We start from the raw sequence: 18,947 nt of genomic DNA on the forward strand, positions 1-18,947 counted from the left end.
TCCCTTGGGTACGGAGGGGAGGGTTTCTCTCAACAGCATGCAAGCTCCCTGGCTCTGACAGCCCTGCTCGTGGGCTGCCTGGGAGGGGGCCAGCATCCCAGCCCCTGCATGCAGGGGTGTGAAAGGGCACTGGGGAAGGTGCACTTGTCACCAGGAATAAACCGCGATGCACAAGTTGTGTCACGTCTTCTCTCCGGGAGGACGGAGCCAGCTGAAGCCAGAGAAAATCTTCCCTGGTGCCAGCGGGGTTTGGATCAGTCCTGGAGCAGCGAGCAGAAATGCCAAGCAGCAAGGAGTGAAGCCTCTCCTAAATGGCATGGGCTATCAGCTGGCATGGAGGGAGCCCCAGGGGACAGCCAGGGCTGTCCCTTCACACTCAGGTGCCCACCAGTGCAGCCCAAGTATCTCCTTAACACAAGTCACCCCATGACCACAAAGCTTGGGCAATGCCAGCTTCCCAGTCAGGCTAAATAAATCCCTTTGTGCTTCCTCTGACAGCACATGTTATCCAGAGCTATTCTGAGACAAGAGCCACCAGCAGACCTGGCAGAACTGTGTTTGAGGGTCCAGCTCAGGAGAGCATGGCTGATCCCCTGTGCTCCTGAAGTGTTAAAGTTTCCCAGATGAACCTCAGAGTTTTCCACATTTCACTACCTTTATCTATTCAGAATGATCTTAGAGAAGATTTTATTTCTCTCTGCAGTGGGTAGAAAACCAGAAGCAAAACTGCAGCAAGGATGGCCCACACAGAAGGGAAGCAAACCTCACCTGATCTGCTGGGAGGAAGAAACCAGAGCCAGCCAGCACCAATGCCTTACCTGGTTTCCCTGGCTCAGACATGTCCTAGGAATAGGATGATGGGTCACAGACCCCCTGAAGGAGATGTTCTGCAGGGGAGAAGATTGTGTCCTGCCACGCTCTGCTTGAAGCCCAGGAGAAAGCAGCAGAGCCCAGGGGGGTGATCAGCAAGGCCAGCCCCCCAGCTCACAGTGCTGGCAGGCAGGGCTGACACAGGCAGGGTGTCACCACATAAAGGGCTGTGGAGCCCACGTCCGGCCCCTCTGCTCCTCCCTGAAATGTGGGTCAAGCCACAAGGTGACAGCCAGTGCTAAGGGAGCCATCCCTGCCCACCAAGGTGCTTCCAGCACTGTATCAAAAACTAAAGCCAAGCAATAAAAATTAAAGGAGAAGTAATACGGATCATAAAACCCAAGCACAAGACTAAGAAGTCCCCGGACACTGATGTATCGTTAAGACAGGGCATGAAACTCCCCTCGCAGCACCGCCAGGTTTTCTTTCCACGAGAAATTATCCTGGTTTCTGATTATTGTTTTGTCAAAGATAGGTCAGGCTTTGTCAGCTAGCTCTCCAGTGTCAAGGAAAAAAGGAGGTGGAAAAGCTTGGGACTTGTTTGTTACCCTGTACACCACTTGTTGTGCCCCACCACCCACTGGGATTTGTGGCTGAGACCATCAGTGCCTTGAACCAGCACCTGCACACACCCTGGTCAGGAAGGATGCCATGGAGATACACTAAACAGATCCACAGAACCATGCAATGCTTTGGGCTGAAAAGGAACTATTAAGGGCCATCTAATCTTGCTCCCTGCCCATGGGCAGGGTCACCTTCTGTTTGAACAGAGTGCTCCAAGTCCTGTCCAACATGGCCACAGATGGGGCATCCAGTGCCCCTCTGATAACTGGTAACTATAATAACTGGCCCCAGCCTAATAAGGTTGCTGGATTGATAAAATAAGACATTATTTTGCTAGAAGTTCTCCTTCCCCCAATCTTGCAATGACTGGTAACTCACAGGCATCCTCCCCCATCCCAATGTCCCATTGTTTTCCCACTACAGAAGGTCCCACTGAAACAGCAGCCCCAGCACTGGAAATTTTATGGGGGTAGAAGTCCAGATTTAACTCATTTGGACACAAAGCTCACCTCTGGTAACTGGGGGAAAAAAAAAGTGGGAAAATCACTGCCCCACAACCACTGCCCATCATCTCCATACCCCACTGCTCGAGTCCTGCTGGCCCATTAACATCCCCTTCTTCTTGTAAACATTGCCTGAGCACTCCTGCCTGCCCTCCTGCCCTCAATTAACCATGGCCTGGGGGAGAAGCAGGTAAGAAAGCACTCAGATTTAACTGATCTCCACAGATGGTGAAAGCAGAGCTCAGGGAGACAAGCACGGGCAGAGGGGATGGGCAGGGGCAGGGCAAGCAGGACAGCAGAGCCCCTCAGGCCCAAACACCCTTGCCCAGCTGCCCTCACCTCCCAACACCTCATGAGATTTGAGGAAAGTTTGTATGGCACAAGGTTTGGTTCTCTGCTCTGAAGCAGGTTATCCTTGCCAACACCACCTCCCCTCTGCTGAATCCCAGAGCCATCAGGCCTCTCCCCCCCATCCCACGGGGGTGGATGTCCCACAGACACTCCCATCTCATGACACAAGGCAGAGGTTGAGCCCACACAAGCTCTGCAGCTCCCAAATCCCATGGGAGCCTTGGAGAACACTGCGTTAGGAGTCAGTGCATCTCAGAAACAGCGATGGAAGGAAACATCTGGAAGGGCCAGGCTGGATGGGGACTTGGAGCAATCTGGTCTGGTGCAAGCTGTCCCTGCCCATGGCAGAGGGTTTGGAACTAGACTAAAGCTTAAAGGTCCTTTCCAACCTAAACCGTTCCATGACTCTACAATAAATATCTCAGGCTCCAAACAGCACCTCCAGCATCCGTGGGGATGCCAGAAACACAACTGGTGCCTTCAGCAGGGTACCCAGCTCCCAATTCCAGCTGCAAGGAGCTACAGGTCACCAACAGAGCAGCCCCGGCTTTACACAAAGGTGGTTTTGCTGGAACAAAAGCAAAGGCCACAGAAATAGACTGGGTTTTTTTTCCTCTTTTTCCTGAGATATGACTAAACTCCAGAAGCAGGTAGTGCCTGGGCATCCTGCAAGCATCCTGCAAGCAGTGCTTTCAACATGAAGGAACAAAAGGCTGCGGTGGGGAGGAGAATGGTGGGAAACCTTGCGGGCTCCCGAGATTCATTTGAGACCTGGTGTTTGCAGCACAGGCTGTATTTCATCTTTTCATAAGTAAGTCTTACCAGGAAACATTACAAAAAAGGGGGCATTTCAAGGCAGAAAAGTTGGTCGCCAAACGTCATTTTATTTTATTTTTTAAACCCTTTGTTAACAACTCTTCTGGTGAGCAAATCCAGCAGAGGCAATACAGTGCAGCGTGCACTCCTAAATTAGTTTCCAGGCACTTGGGATGCTTTATTATTCATTTCCTCCAAATATTAGGTAATGCCTTTCACCCCTTTCAAAGTCTATACGAGGGGTCTTTGATGCATTGTGGGACTTGAAAGTTTCAGGTCTAAAGAAGCATTTCTTTTAAGTCCTCCCTTTTATCAAGCATATTCTGTTCTGTTCGCTATAATGCACACAATGGCATGAGAGTCTTGACCTGCTTCATGTCTGATGAGTTGAAATCTCAGATGCATAGGATAAAACAGCCATTCCTAGCAATACAGCTTAAACACTTAGGGCTCTATTCAGGCAAATATTACCCAGGGGTCTGCCACGCCACTGAAAAGCTGCAGAAATTGGCTCGGCAGACGGCTGACCAATTCAGCAGTGAGAAATGACCCCGCCACATTAACTCCCCTTCTCATTTCACCCTGGGCGAGCCGGGGTCTGGAGGTAAGCGTGGCAGAAGGCGAGAGCCGGCTGAAGCCAGATTCATTTTCTTTATATAAAGTATTTTTGTGTGCGCGTGCGACCATGAATGTCATTATGCGGATCTGCAAGGGAAGGGGAGTAATGACATTAGGGCACGGGCGCAGGAATCGGGGAGGTTTTTGTCTCACAGTGACACCGGGGCGCTGTCACGTCTTCTGGACAAGCAGAATTTGCAGGCTTTGAGACGCTGCAAATGTCTTGGAAAAGCAGGTCTCTGCCTCTGCTGAAGGCGTGTGGACTCTGCTGGGTCACTTCACACCACCCAGCATCAGTCTCCTCCATGTGTTAAGCACAATTAATGCCTCTTGTTCCACAATAATTTACCCTGTTTATAGGTTTTTGTCATCCTGTTTTTCCTTCTTCATACTGCAAGCTCACTTAAGAGATGGCTCCTTTCCAACAATACACTGCACCCAGGGTAGGGATGCAAAGTAAAAGTTTCTATTGCAAAAGCAAATATATTTTGGTACAAAATGCCATGTTTTTGTCCTTGAGACAGTCACACCAACATGTTTTTACAGAAGTACCAAGTCGCTATTTTAGGAAATTCATCTCCTCTTATCAATCTCCTCTTGGCAGGTTAGAACTAAGAAAAAATTTTTAAGAGGCAATCTGGAAATGCAGGGGTAAAATTCAATGTATGAGCTGGAGAGTTCCTAAATGGGCTGAAGATGCCGGAATTTTCCTTGCATGTTTGACACCCTAGCAGCAAAAGATGCCTCTAGAACAAGTCAGAAAACAAGGGTTCAGACTATATGGGAAGGTGTTTGTAAAAGAGCCAGGCCCTGGTTTTCTGACTCCTCTTGCCTGCCGCAGTGCTACACCCTGGTATGACCTGCAATCCCACCCTGTCAGCCTGAGACCAGCCTTGATAACCCCAACATTTCACTGGGAAAAACATTTCTTAATCTATATAAAAAGGAAGAAGCTCATCTTGCATGAGTAAAACCCAGCTATGCCCTTCCTGATACTGGCAAAACATCCAGCAGCACCTCCTGTGAAATGGGAACATATGCTTTTGCAGGCCCTAGCCCTGGTGTGTGTGACTTTAGGATTAGCTCTAAAAACAAACCAGATCCACAAGGATTTAATCTCCCAACCCAGCCACCTCCTCCAGGATGCTGCAGACCTGGAGAGCACAAGCTTGATTTTTGAAGGATGCTGAGCATCCCCCTCACAGCTGGCATGGCAGTAGCAGCAACAGGTAACAAAAATAACATGAAAAAGACTGGACAGGGCTTTGAGCTACCTGGTATAGTTGAATATGGTATATGTTGCTTATTGCAGCGGGGTTGGACAAGATGTCTTTTAAAAGTCTCTTCTGACCCAAACTATTCTATTCTATTCTATTCTATTCTATTCTATTCTATTCCTATTTCTATTTCTATTTCTATTCTACTCTAATTATTCTACTCCCAGCTCTCACATTACCCACCTGGCTAGGAGGCTTTTTAGGAGCCCTCTGAAGCATCCTTATTAAAATACTATCAGGACACACATGGTCTGTGCCCCACATGTATGTACAGTGCTGGTCTGCCAAAGGCAGCTGACAAGTCATCACTGTGCTTGCTACAAACCCTCTCAGCCAGTAAGAAAACTCAAACAATGTGAAGATTTATCAATTCTTTCAGTGGAGACAACAATTCTATTCCTTTTGAGGTAAACGAAGGGTTTTTGCTTGGGGACCCTGTCAGGAGCAGAAGGCAGCACAAGGATGGGACCCATCACTCACCAGTCAGCAGAAAGATGCTGACAGGGGTGTCTGCACAAATTTTTAAGGAGCCTGAAACAGCTCCTTTGAGAGAGGGAGACTGAAGAAAAGAGGCAAAACTGCAGGAGAAACAAAATCTATTTGTAAACCCCAGGCAGAGTTGACACAAGGCAGCTGGCACAGGAGTGCAGAGATGGTAATGGAGCCTGATGGATAGTTCAGAGGATTATCAGATACCCTCCAACCCAAATATGCTGAGGAACCAATTATTTAATGCTAAAGACAGCGCAAACGGATGCTTAATAAGCTGCATCAGTTCAGGATTGCTGGAGCTCAAGGGGCCAAACCCCCACTGGTGTGAGCCTGGAAAGCCAGCACGATGAAATACCCAATGCTTCAGATACACACTGGCCCTGCCAGTCCTCACCACCCCTGCCAGAGGCTGGGGGCATGGAGGGGGAGCAGCTGGAATTTGGGAGCAGATGGGTGCACGTTCACCGCCCCAGGCTGACAGCACTCAGCCCTGCAGCAGCCTTGCTGGCTGCCCTGTTTGCAGGAGAAGGGGTTGCTGTTCTCAGGAACAGTCTGGGTTTTTCTCCTAGCTGATTGCAGAGGCAGCAGGGAAGCTGTAGGAGGTGTGGGAGACAGAAAGGAGTTTAGTCTGTGCTCCAGGCACTGATTAGAACCTGTTTCGGAGTCAGGGATGATTCCTGTGAGCAAAGCATCCCCTCTCAAGCTCTTCTGCTGGCAGGGGTGTTGGGGGAAAACGGGGTCTCAGCACCCTCCCTGCCTTATCAGGAGGTGACCCTGCAGACACACCATCCCTCACCTGGGCTGCTCTTGCAGCCAGAGAGGAAGGACAGACTCCTGCTCATCCTCACATGCTGCCCAAACTAGATCAGATGGAACATGGCATAAAAACATCTCCACTAACTATAAAGGGCCCCTACATTTTTACATGTCTGAAGATTGCTTCCTGAAACCACGTTGTGTAAGTTTCTCCCTTCATTTACACTCAAACTGTACTACAGCAGCTGAGGTATGTCTTAAAAATCTCCATTTCCCCATGATCCAACCTCCACCAGCACTGCCCCTGTAGTCCAGGTGACAGCAGAGATGCAAGAGTAGGTGTAAGAAGGAAATTTTTTATGATGAGGATGGTGAGGTCCTGGCACAGGTTGCCCAGAGCAGCTGTGGCTGCCCCTGGATTCCTGGCAGTGCCCCAGGCCAGGCTGGATGGGGCTTGGAGCAGCCTGGGACAGTGGGAGCTGTCCCTGCCCATGGCAGGGGGTTGGAATGAAATGAGCTTTAAAAGCCCCTTCCAACCCAAACCACGGTTCTACAGTTCTGTGACAGCCCAGCCCCAAGATGCTCCTCAGCATCCATCACACATGCACAGAGGAAAGATGTGGGAATTTGGTCCCTGAGGGATGGGAACCTGCGGGGGCTCACAGCATGGCTCTGCTGAGGGTTTGGCCAGTGTAAACCAGGAAGTTCTCATGAGAAGATGGTGAAAAAAAACCCCAGCCTCCCACCTGACACAATGCAAAATATCTCAGTTCAAAAACATCAGCTCAGGGTCTGGCTCTGGCATATCTGAGCTAGCTCAGATGATAAAAAAAGGATTCTCCTTTCTTCCTATTCAAGACCTCTAGGCAAACATCCAAGTCCCAGCCTCCTGTGTGACAGCTGCAGAAAACAGGTCTGGAGAGGACCTTGAACTGCCACCCAGATCGCAGCCCCGTGACTGGGTCTGGACGGGGCCAAGCACAACAACAGCCAAAAGCACTCCAAGCATGAACAAATATTGTTGCTTGGTGCACTCCTGTGCAGCTGCCAGCATATCTGCTGCCTGCTCCTTCCAGCACTCAGCACTGAGAACACACATATTGATGAGAGCATCTTCCACGCATTTACAGGAAGAGCAATTAGAGGTTTGGTCGTTGACGACAGCAGAGAATCGCAGTGGTGGTGGTGAAGATGGTTTGTGCTGATCCATTAACACAGCAAACTACCTCCTCTCCCACAGGAAATCTCAATAACTGAAGGGCAGATCAGAACACCCAAGACCCCAGCAAGGTGGCAGGACAGTCACACAGCTCTCCCCAGTCTGCATCCTGCTTGCCAGCTCTCCCCACAAGGCTCGCCCCGGTGTGTACTCACCAGTACCCTTGGTTTTGTTTCAAAATGGTGATGCTCCTTTCGCTCCTCTGACCATTTCCTAGGGAAAAACAGAGAGAAAAAACACAAAACAAAACCCCTCATCAGATCCAGGACTGATTATGTGGTTAAGAAGGGCCAGCTCTGGAGAAGCCTCTGCTGGGACGATGAGAAAACAGAGCCAGGCCTGCTCCTGCTCTCCCACCACACGTGTTCCCAGGGTCAGTTCCTCTGCTCATTACCCTTCCCTGTACCACAAAATCACCTAGCAACACTGTGCCACGGAGGGGCAAGCCCACCCATCCTCCCCCTGTATCACATCTCCAGTGACAGCTGGGAGATGAAGGCCCCAGGAATGGATCACACTCTGGGCTGCTTCACCCATCCCTCCCCCAGATCAACATTACACTTTGGCCCCTCAGCATTGTCAGCTTATTCCTACACCCACAGTTCAGTCACCAGTGGCAGCTCAGTAGCACCTGCGGTGCAAATCCACAACAAATCCATGTTCTGCACTGCTGGGGTGCAGAGATGAAGGTGCATGACCAACAGGTGCATGACCAGCATCCTCCCAACTCTGCCCATAAAAGTTCCCTGCCCCTCTCAGCTCAGGAAGACCTTTTGGAGAAATGGAGCTCTAGAGAAGCTCCTGGCCACCAGTCACACTTCTAAATGATGGAGACAGGGGGAGCCTGCATTTCCAGAAGCTGACAACTCCATGTGGGAGCCTCAGCAGCTTGGCTGGACTCAGGGCTGATGAAGGAGATCGGCAGAAGGATTTTTGGGTGCTTTACTCCACCTCAGAACAACCTCAAGGTGTGAGAACCCCACCAGCAGGTAGCAATATATCAACAGGGTCCCCTAGAACAATTTGGGGGCTGGCCCAGGCCTTCTCCTGGGTGAGGACAGGGAGGAAGACCATTGTGGCTATTACAACACTGGGAACGTACGATGCAGTAGTGCTCAGCTGGAAAATGCTCCTGTGGCTCAGCAGTCAGATGGAAATGCACTGTCTGCATGCCAAAGAAGCCATAATCTGGGGTATTTTCCCTAAAATGGCACCACCAGCTCACATCTGTCCTTGGACCAGAGTCCTGGACAGGGTGAAGAGGCTCCCTCCTACTCATGGAAGCTGCAAATGAAACTGGATCTCTCTGCCACAGATTAGTGGTGTGCAAAGCAAGGAACAGCCACCCATTGTGTGCAGTCTCTCTATTACAGAATCACAGAATCACACAGAGTTGGAAGAGACCTTCCGGATCATCAAGTCCACCCCGTTCCCTGACAGCTCAACTAAACCATGGCACCAAGTGGCACATCCATGGGCAAGGAGACACTGGTTATCATGGGGCAGCTGGAGATGGAGACACTGCCTTCTCTACCCCAGCTCCCCAAGAGGTTCCTGACTGAATCAATCACCCAACCATCTCTTTCTCTTCTCCAGGCAGCCCCTGAATGGGTTTACTAGTGCAGGATCCACGAGCATTGTTTCCCATTACTCATGACACAAGGAAGCAAATGGGATTCCTCTCCCAGCTTTTAGAAAGAGCCAACAATCTTGATTCAGCCTTTATGAGATACTCATTATTTTCATGGGGAAGTGTCAACAACATTTTCCAAGCCAGGCTGACACCTGGATGCCAGGATGGAGAAACCAACAGGCTCTGATCACCCTACCCAATCTATGACAGTGTTAAATTACAGCTCTGCAAATTTACTCAAGGAACGGAGGAAAACCATGAACAGCACCCTTTGTGATGGCCCCTAATTCTCCTTCTCACTGGCCTGAGGACATTTAAGCAGTCTGAGGACATTCATGGAGCACAGGTGAGTGTACAGCACGGAGTGGCTGCAGACCAGCCCCAGGGCCACGATCAGCCCCAAGAATGGGACTCCCCTGCAGCCAGTGAGTCCATGTGCTTTCAGGAGCATCCAGCTGCTGTGACCCTCCAGCAGGACCTCCTTCCTTAGCCAGCTCGTTAGCCTCCTTCCTTACTTCAGTTCATAACTCACAAGGAGCCACCACTGTCCTGGTCTAATGGCTTGTTTGCCACTCAACAGCCAAAAGAGATCAAAACCAGGCAAAGAGTTTAGTGCAAACATGCCCTCATTGGGCCAGCACCATCATCTTTGTTTGGGGCAAAATTCCCAGGGGAGGCTGCAAAAACCCTGCAATGGATCCTGGCTTCATGGCAGAGCTCATGAGCTCTGCTTGGGTCAGCACAAAACCTCCCCCAGCACCAGGGCAGGGGCTGGCACCACATTTCCCTTGAGAAGTGTTGGGTTTCAGCTCTAACTTGTGCCTAAAGCCTTCTTCTCCCCACAGGTCCTTCACTGCCTTGCTCCCCAGAGCAAGGGGAGCTCAGCTTGCAATTCAACACGCTGTTGTGGGCAGGTGGGGTTGGTGTCTTCTCACAAGCAACAGGACAAGGGGGAACAGCCTCAAGGTGAGCCAGGGCAGGTTGAGATGGGATATGAGGAGAGATTCCTTCAAAGAATGGGCTGTCCAGCCATCACACAGGCTGCCCAGGACAGTGGTGGAGTCCTCATCCCTTGAGGGATTTAAAACCCATGTGCACATGGGGGGACAGGGGTCAGTGGTGGCCTTGGCAGAGCTGAGATTATGGCTGGGCTTCTCCAAATAAATGATTCTGTGATTCTATAATTCCACCTAAAACAATTCAAAGCCCTGTTTGAGGCGCAGCAGAATTCTCATGGGGCAATAAATGGGAGTTCCTGGGCTAAGAAAAGGCTGCACGTGAATCACAGTTTCCTCAACCCTCCAAGAGGGTTTCAGTTTCATCAACCCTGCAAGAATAAACACACTCATGATCCACCCTCTGCACCAGGGGATGCCCTGATGCTCTTGTAGCAGTTTCCAAACTAGGATGGGCATTGCTGAGGGCAGCCCAGGCTTCATTCTGCCGTTCCCAAAGCACACGTGCGATGAGAGGCTGCAAATCAACCAGGCTTGCCTGTGGCTTCCCCTTCAGCCACAGGGCCCCTTTCAGCTTCTCGGGGTGGTTTGCAGAACGACTCGGACACGCCCTCCTGCAGATGACATTCAGATTTCTAATTACCCTCCCTGGGTACATCACTGTGGGTGGGTGTGCCGCATCAGCTCCCTCACGGGGCTGCTCCTCTCACCGCGTGTCCCCAGCAGTGGAGCTCCTGCCCCCTTCAGCACACTGACCTCCCTCCCCATCACCTGGCTGGGCTGGGCTGCTGGGCTGGGAGAGATGGTTCCCAAATAAACCGGTGATCTGGAATGCTTGCCCTGCCCTTGAGGCCAGGCCCACGCGAAGAAACCTCCATCACAGAATCACAGGGCAGTGCGGGTTGGAAGGGACCTTCACAGCCATCTGGTCCAACCCCCTTACCATGAGCAGGGACATTTTCAGCTAGACCAGGGGGCTCAGAACCCTGTCCAGCCTGACCTTGGATGTTTCCAGGACTGGGGCATCCACAGCTTCTCTGGGCAGCATGTGCCAGTTTTACCACACTCACTGTAAAAAAAACTTCTTTCTGAAAGCTGATCTAAATTGATTCCACTTCAGTTTAAAACCATCACTCCTTGTCCTATTGTAACACACCCCGTTAAGTTTGTCCCCATCTTTCTTCTAAGCCTTCTTCAGGCACTGCAGGGGCTCTGAGGTGTCCCTGGAGCCTTCTCTTGTGCAGCTGAACAGCCCCAGCTGTGCCAGGCTGGCTCCAGAGCAGAGGGGCTCCTGGAGCGTCTCTGGACATTCCAACAGGTCCATGTCCATGCTGAGGACACCAGAGGTTTCTCCAGGGAACAGCCCTGTCCTCAACAGAACAAGCACTCATGTATTTCCAGTGGCTTTCCAAGGCTGCCATCCATGCTCTGAGCAGCCAGCAGCTGGAATTCGGGTCACCTGGAGCACAGGATGGAGATGGAGATGGAGATGGAGATGGAGATGGAGATGGAGATGGAGATGGAGATGGAGATGGAGATGGACAGCCAGCACAGACCATGGGCATGCCCTCCCCAGTGTCCAGGCCTGGAGGTGGCTCCCAGGGACAGCCTGATAAACCCACACCAGTCCCTGGCACATCTGGCAGGGCTCAGCTCCAGCTAAGGCGTCTCAGGGGGTGCCCACACAGGTCCTGGCTTTAGCTGGCTTAATGCAGGTTCTCATTGCTACACTGGACTCCCTGAGCTAACCCAGACCCATGCCTGGCTTTTTTGGGCAGAACCCTGGGCCTGCATCCCTCCTGACTGACAGATGGAGACTAAGCAATGTGTCCTAGGGTAAAAGTGGACACTATGGCCAGCAGCTGAATTGTGGCTACACGTGTGGTGGCTGCCCCAGCTCTTACTGCTGCCATGGAGATGCAGTTGGCACCATTTTGGGTGTTTGGGGAGCCATTCAGTTACCCCAACTTCAGTATCTCTCTTGGGGTGTGAAACACCCTCCAGACTCACTGGCCAAACATCCACTGACCCTAAAAGGAGATTGAGCGCCAAGTTAGTATTTTTATCTGCCACGGCAGCCTACCTCCAGCTCGTGGTCTAAGTTTCAACAGCTCCTAAATAAAACCCATTTGCATGGGATGGGGATGCCCTGCAGCTCTGCACCCTCAGGCCCCTGCTGTGATGAGCAGCACAATCCTGGCACATCCACACTTCCAGGATGGTTACACTGCTTGTGCATAATAGGACTGAAACAAGTAAATTTGACAAAGAAAGCAGAAAGAACAACTGATATGCAAATCCATGTCATAAATCATTCACCAAATCTGTTCTGCACTTTTGAAATAATCTTGGAGGGTGCTTCCCAAGTGCTGTTTGCAAACCCTCTGTTAATCTGGGAAGCAGATGCTTCTACAGTAGGCTGTATTACAGCATCTTCAAGAAATCCCCATCAAATGTTACTTTAAAATGCCCATGACTTTTGCAATCAGTTCTTTTTAAATCTTCTTGGCATGTCTGAAAACCAAACATCTTGAAAAAACCCCTTTGCTGTGATTCATCTGTAATGGGTCTAAGCCTGGGGAAGAGCTCATCTCACGTCTTTCATACCCAGGTGACCCCCAAATTCCTCCCAAAGGCCTCTGCCCATTCCCTTCTTATGCTCTAAAGAGTCTTTGACTTCCTCAAACTCTTCCTGAGCTTCACTGAAAGCCTTTGTTGCCTCAAACAGGGCAGTGCCCTGGAGATGCCCTCTAGAATCACGGGAGCCAAGTCACCCACGCCCCTGCAGAAAATCCCACACGGAAAACATACTCTGAAAAGGCATTTCTACCATGCCCTGGCACACATGGACATTGCATTGCCTAGGAGAGTGTTTGGGATGATTACTGCTGGGTTTTTTTTATTGCCAGGGACTGTTTCTTCCAGCAAAAAAAAAAAACCTCCCTGAGACAGATCATCGCTCCCAGCTCGGAAAGAACTGAGTGTGTGGATTGTGCTCTGAAGGAGTGACCTGGCTGCATCTTTGGGCTGACATCCTTTCCAATCTCCTATGCTCAGTTTTCCCCTTCCTGTGTGAAAATGGAAACAGCAGCATCAGCTGTGGCTGGAAAGGGGTTTTGAAATCCACAGGTGAGGAGTGAAGGTAAGACAGCGCTGCACCCTTCTAGAAATGGGGGGAGAGGGAAAGGCAGCATAGGGGGGAAAACCCCACATAATAAATAATACTCTACAAATACATAAAACGAACGCATTAAAAAACCAATCCTCCAAGAAGCAGCTGCTTCATTCTTTGCTGTTGATAGGATCAATATAAGAGAGGAAATTACCACCTCGTGCTCTGCAACACATCACGCCGACTTTCCTTTACAGACCCTAATGCTCCTGATTGCAGTGTCAATTTAAAATTTACCATAAAATGCAGAATCTCATAAACTTTACAGCCTCAATCACACTCAGCCAGTGTTTTCACCCAAATCACATGCACAGGCACCCTCTTTGCTCTCCAAGGCAGACACACATCAACGTGCTGCTGACGGCAGACGGGAGAGCAGAGCAGGGCACCACAGCTGGGATCTGCCTGTCCTGAGTAGCCTGGATGCAAACAGAAGGAATCAGGTTGGAAAACAAGATGCAAAACATACCCTCAGATCTCTATGAGACAGCTCATCCCATGTCCAGCAGGATGAAGGGTAGCCATAACCATGATTTATGATGAAGGTGATGAGGGTGCCCAGAGCAGCTGTGGCTGCCCCTGGATCCCTGGCAGTGCCCAAGGCCAGGCTGGATGGGGTTTGCAGCAACCTGGGACAGTGGAAGGTGTCCCTGCCATGGCAGGGGTAGAATGAGAAGGCCTCTAAAGGTCCCTTCCCACCCAAACCCAACCATGATTATATAATCAAATACAACATCACCTCAGGTGCAGCAGCTGAGATGCCCTGAACACGCAGCCATCAAGGAACCACCAGCACCCCATGATGCTGAGCCAACCTCCTTGCACTGGGACATGCTCAAAACATATCTGTTTCATGCCCTTTTGCAGGCTCTGATGGAATACCCTGAGCCATTTCCCTAATCCTGGGTGTCCTTCAGAAATTCAAGCCCACCCAGCCCCTACAGGAAGCTGGTGTGAGTTTTTAATGCAGGGAAGGAGCACACAGCTATGCCCATGCCTTGAGATGACCAAGGCTTTTGCAGCATGGGTTGCACTCAAGGGTTGACAAGGGAAAAACTAATTAGGCTCCTAATTTTGCTTCCTACATAAATCTAAGTCCTTTTGCTGTTGTCACTGTGACAGAAAACCCATTTCTCTGCAGGGCACAAAGGATTCTGGATGAAGCATTAGAAAAAGATGCATATTTCAAGTTGCCCTTCCCCAGGAGCCATAAAACTCTGCTCACTGTCTGCAGTCTGCACATACCCTGTAAGCTCTGGCTTCAAAGTCTCCCTCAGCTCAAAAATTACAGGATATATTTGGGAGGAAAAGTAATTTTTGCAATCAGCTGCTTGCCTTTGTGACTGACTGAAAGTGTGATCAGACAGATGCTTAAAGATACAGCAAGGGTTAAACCTTGGGAGAGGACAGGCAGGACTTGGGGATGAAGTAGTTGATCAAAGGGTGGCTCAGAAGTTATTTTAAAATAAACCAGAAAGTAGAACTTCCCAGCGGTTGCCGCTGTAATTACAATGCAGACAACGGAGCCGTGGTGCTGTTAAGGTTACTGGATTTTCCTAGCAGCTGCGCTTAATTTACTTAAAACATGCAAAGCCATCAGGTCAGATCCCATTAGCAGAATCTCTCCAGAGCGCTGCAAGAGCCCGGCCAGCCCAGCGGCAGAGAAATGCTGGGGGCACAACACAAGTGTGAAATACCCCTGGAGAAGTGAGGCACCCACGGGGGGCACTGTCCTCCTCCCTGGCTGCAGAGCAGCTGGGTGGGTGCTCAGCCCTTCCTGCTCATCCCAGACCTGTCCCCCTGTGCTTTACTCCCATCATATTGCCCATCTATCTTCTCCTAAGGTCACCAGAAACAGAAATCCACGCAAATACCTCGACTGGCTGTGATGGAGAAGGAATCAAGCATTTAGGGAAGTCCTTTGAGTGCGTGTTTGCTACAACCCAGTTTCTCTGGGTGTCCTACAAGTGCACAATGTCTCACCTGGATCCCTCTACCCCCCAAGCATCCCCCTGGCTTCCATGCTGCATTAGAGAGAAGACCCACATGTCCTGAGTGCATCTCAGAGATGGGAGCTTGGTGGATTTGAAAGTCAGGATTCCCCCCTGGAGACTTGCTCACACAAATATAATTCAGGACCACAAAATTCATCAGGATTTTTTCCAAAACAAAAATTACAACGTTCTTGTCAGGAGAAAAAAACCTTCTAGAGATACTTTTCTGTTTCATTTTTGTTGTTGTTGTTTTTTGTTCTTTTAACACTGGCTCAGCCCTCTCTCCACCGAGCAGAATATCAGGGTTTCATCCACTGTTTGTGGCCCCTGCCAGCTCAATTCTCTTTCTAAAATTAGCATCCTGAGAGATGTAATTGCTAGAACAGGAGGTGTTAGGTCACTTTTCGGTCCCTGCACATCAGGCTGAGTGCTTCTGCTGCCACCTACAACCACCTCAGAGTCTGAACCCCAAACGTGTCCTGCTCCACTGAGCCCAGCAGAGTGATGCTGCTTTAATGGGTGCTGATGCCAAAAAAAAAAGAGAACTGAAGATAAGGACAGATAACACACCACGTGCTCCCATCTGCACGTGACCCCCATATATAGTCATTCCTGCAGAGTAGGGGCAAATAAAGTAAAACTAAATACTAGAAAATGCAAGAAATGGTATTTCCCACATAAGCCGTGACTGCCCCATCCCTGGAAGTGTGCCAGGACAGGCTGGATGGAATTTGGAGCAACCTGGGATAGTAGAAGGTGTCCTGGCCATGGCAGGGGGGTGGAAGTAGAAGATCTTTAAGGTCTCTCCCAACCTAAACCACTCTGTGATTCTATGACTCTAGAATAAAAAAGAACAAAGCAAAAATAAAATTAAAATAAAATTTTAAAAATTAAAATAAAATAAAATAATCCTAAGCAAAACACCACAAACAGTAAGAAGAAATGTGAAGGGATAATTTTGTTTATGGGATATCTGGAAAAGCATCTGAGCAAGCTGTATGACTGTCATTGCCACCAGAACCCCTCCTGAAATCAGCATCTCCTGCCACTGTGTGCAAGAAACCCCAGCCTGGCCCTGGAATCCTTGGAGCAGTTTAAGATTATTCTTCCAACATAAAACTCCAACATAAACTCATCCCTCATGTCTTAGAGAGGTGTGAGACTTATTTGCATAATAAATGACAAGGCAGGAATATAGATTTGTGTCAGATCACCCTCCCTTCCCTTTGAAAGAAATCTATTTATTCTGACTGAATCGTCTCTTCTCCAAATAAATGGTGTTTGTAGTCAGTTTAGCTGGCACGATACGCATTCTTTTGCATGCCTGTAATGAATTTTCACAGCCAGAGCCCTAATCCAGTCTAGTCATGGAGGGTTTATCACGACCTCTTATTTTATTTCTACCAGTAAATGGGAATTGCTTTCCTTATCGCTATCTAGAAGCACCTGAGTGATTTTTGCTTCATATTTCCTATCCCACTGGAATTCAGGATGCAGTGTTATCTGATGCTGTACAATTGTCACTCATGTTAGCTGCCTTTTCATTTTAATTTGCTGGATTTATTGCTCTTTTCTTTTTTTTTTTTTTTCTTCTTTTCCCCGGGAGATTTTACTCCAGATCTGAGTCCTTCCTTGCTCTTTTCCATCCTCCTGGTCAGATTTCTTGGGTGATCCTCAGGAAGGCAGGATCAAGGCTTGCCTTGCCTTCCCCTGCCTGATGCCTTGGAGCAGCCTGGGATGGTGGGAGGTGTCTCTGCCCATGGCATGGAAGAGATCAGCTCTGAGGTCCCTTCCAACCCAACCCATCCTGTGATGCCTTCCCTTGGCAGAGCACTGAACCCCTGGGCTTGCCCCAGTCCATCCACAAAACTTATGCAGTGACAAGCAGGAATTTTCCCCGACTTTGATTCCAAACAAATCCACGAGAGCAAGGGCTTGCCAACATGATCCCTATGGCTGCTGCAAGCAGGGAGCAGGTACCCAGCTCAGAGCTCCAGGAAAGTGGACCTGCTGGTGCTGGAAAGGCACGAGAAGACCTGTAAATCCTGCAGATAACACTGTGATGGATCAGTAGTGGCAAGACATTAACCGTCACTCTTGAGGAGACACCCAAATGATAACACCTGTAGCCATGCCACCCCAGAGTTATCAGTCTTGTCACTGGTGAAGATAAATCTATCTGACCTGAGCCATCATCCCATGCCACTCTGGCTTCCCTGCTCAAAATCCTCGCAGATACCAGCAGGGATCAGGAAAATCACACCTAATAATCAATTGAGAGCGTGCAACTATGCTCACATGGAAACAATTCCCTTCAGTATGTTAAAATAATTCCACAGAGGAAGGGAAGAACACGGTAGGCTTGAAAGCTGGTCTGCAGGGAAAGTGCTACATGTCAGTGACAACTGTGGAAGGACAGAAAACAGCTACCAAAGCCCCAAGGAGCTGTCACGCACAGGAAAATGTAAGTTAATTAAAGCCACTTAAACAAATACATCTGGGACAGGGGCATGGGATGTAGGGAGGCAGAGTGAAGCGATATTAAAAGCTCACACACATAGTGAATCCCAGACAGGAGGCAAGGAAACCTATCTGGCAGAATGCAGATGAGCCCCCTGCCCTGGAGCTGTGCCAGAGGGGGCAGTGAGAGCCCCCCTGCCCCAGGGCTGTGGCTCAGCTTTGGGCACAGCATTGTCCCACAGCCCCACAGGCTCAGCAGATCCACCCCTGCTCTGGCAAACAGCACCCAGGCTCCACTGATGCTCTCCTGGACCAAACAGTGACAGCCTGGAATTAAAAATCCAACATTTCCCTTCCTAACGTCTCCCCTCCTGTCCTTACCACAACATTCTGCTGAAGTGAGAACCATGGGCAAAGCATCCCTCTGGAGAAGTGTAAGGGTGTAAATCCACCTCAAACACACCACCAGGACCAACATCAACTCCACCTTCCCCTGCTCCTCCTCTGAGCACAGCCTCCCCTGAGCCCCCAGAGCTGATTTTCCTCCTCATGTGCTCAGATGATGAGCACAGGTTGCTCACACCAGCCCTGCTGATATAAAACCACAAAAAGAAAGATTTGGATAAGTTCTGTGTATTTTTTTAATTGCAATCAGCTCCCCGAGAAACTTAAAATGTTGGTTCTTTCATATTCCTTTGGGCATTGATTCAGAAGTGGAAACAGAACACCTACACGAGGCTGGGTCATGATGGAGATGGGTGAGCTGGCCTCTTGAGATATTCCTGCCTGGGAAGCAGGGCTGGCCAGCCTCAGCACGAGGCTAACAGGAAGGGAAACAGGAAAGCAAATCCATCTGCACACCATCAAGCCCCTGCTGCAGGATGACAGCCTGCAAGACTGCTGTCTGCAGGAGGAAGCCTTGCCATGGCATCAGCCCGACCCAGTTGGAGTGCACAGAAACACAGATGGAGTGAGGGGGATCCAGGCTTCCAAAGCAGCTCAGCTTCCCACCCTCCCCTGACTGCTGGGATGGGGGTGATGCAGCAAACCCAACACCAACCCACGGGCTCCTCCAGGAAAGCCGTGAAGATGCTGGAATCTGGTGGTCTTGGCTAGCAGGGAGCTGAAGGAAGGAGTTAGTGAAGGACTGGGTCACACAGGACAAGGTCTGAGATCTCCTTCACCCCTCAGCACGTTTCCTAACTCCAAACCAGGCTTATGTACAGATTTTCTATTGCAATGCCGGGTGAGATTAACTTGTGTAGA

The 18,947-nt window shown here is 49.8% G+C and overlaps 1 protein-coding gene across 1 annotated transcript in view; it reads right to left on the bottom strand.

The window, feature by feature from the left end:
• ZBTB7C (zinc finger and BTB domain containing 7C) overlaps nucleotides 1-18,947 on the bottom strand; it is a 91,001-nt gene that overhangs the window by 66,433 nt on the left and 5,621 nt on the right. The window contains exon 2 of the mRNA XM_054283498.1: nucleotides 7,622-7,679. Coding sequence (XP_054139473.1) covers nucleotides 7,622-7,679 — 58 coding nt within the window. The remainder of the gene's footprint in view (nucleotides 1-7,621; nucleotides 7,680-18,947) is intronic.

This window comes from Melozone crissalis, unplaced genomic scaffold (assembly GCF_028551555.1).
Source record: "Melozone crissalis strain CALT ecotype California unplaced genomic scaffold, PUWL_Pcris_2 ptg000036l_1, whole genome shotgun sequence".
Taxonomy (NCBI): Eukaryota; Metazoa; Chordata; class Aves; order Passeriformes; family Passerellidae; genus Melozone; species Melozone crissalis.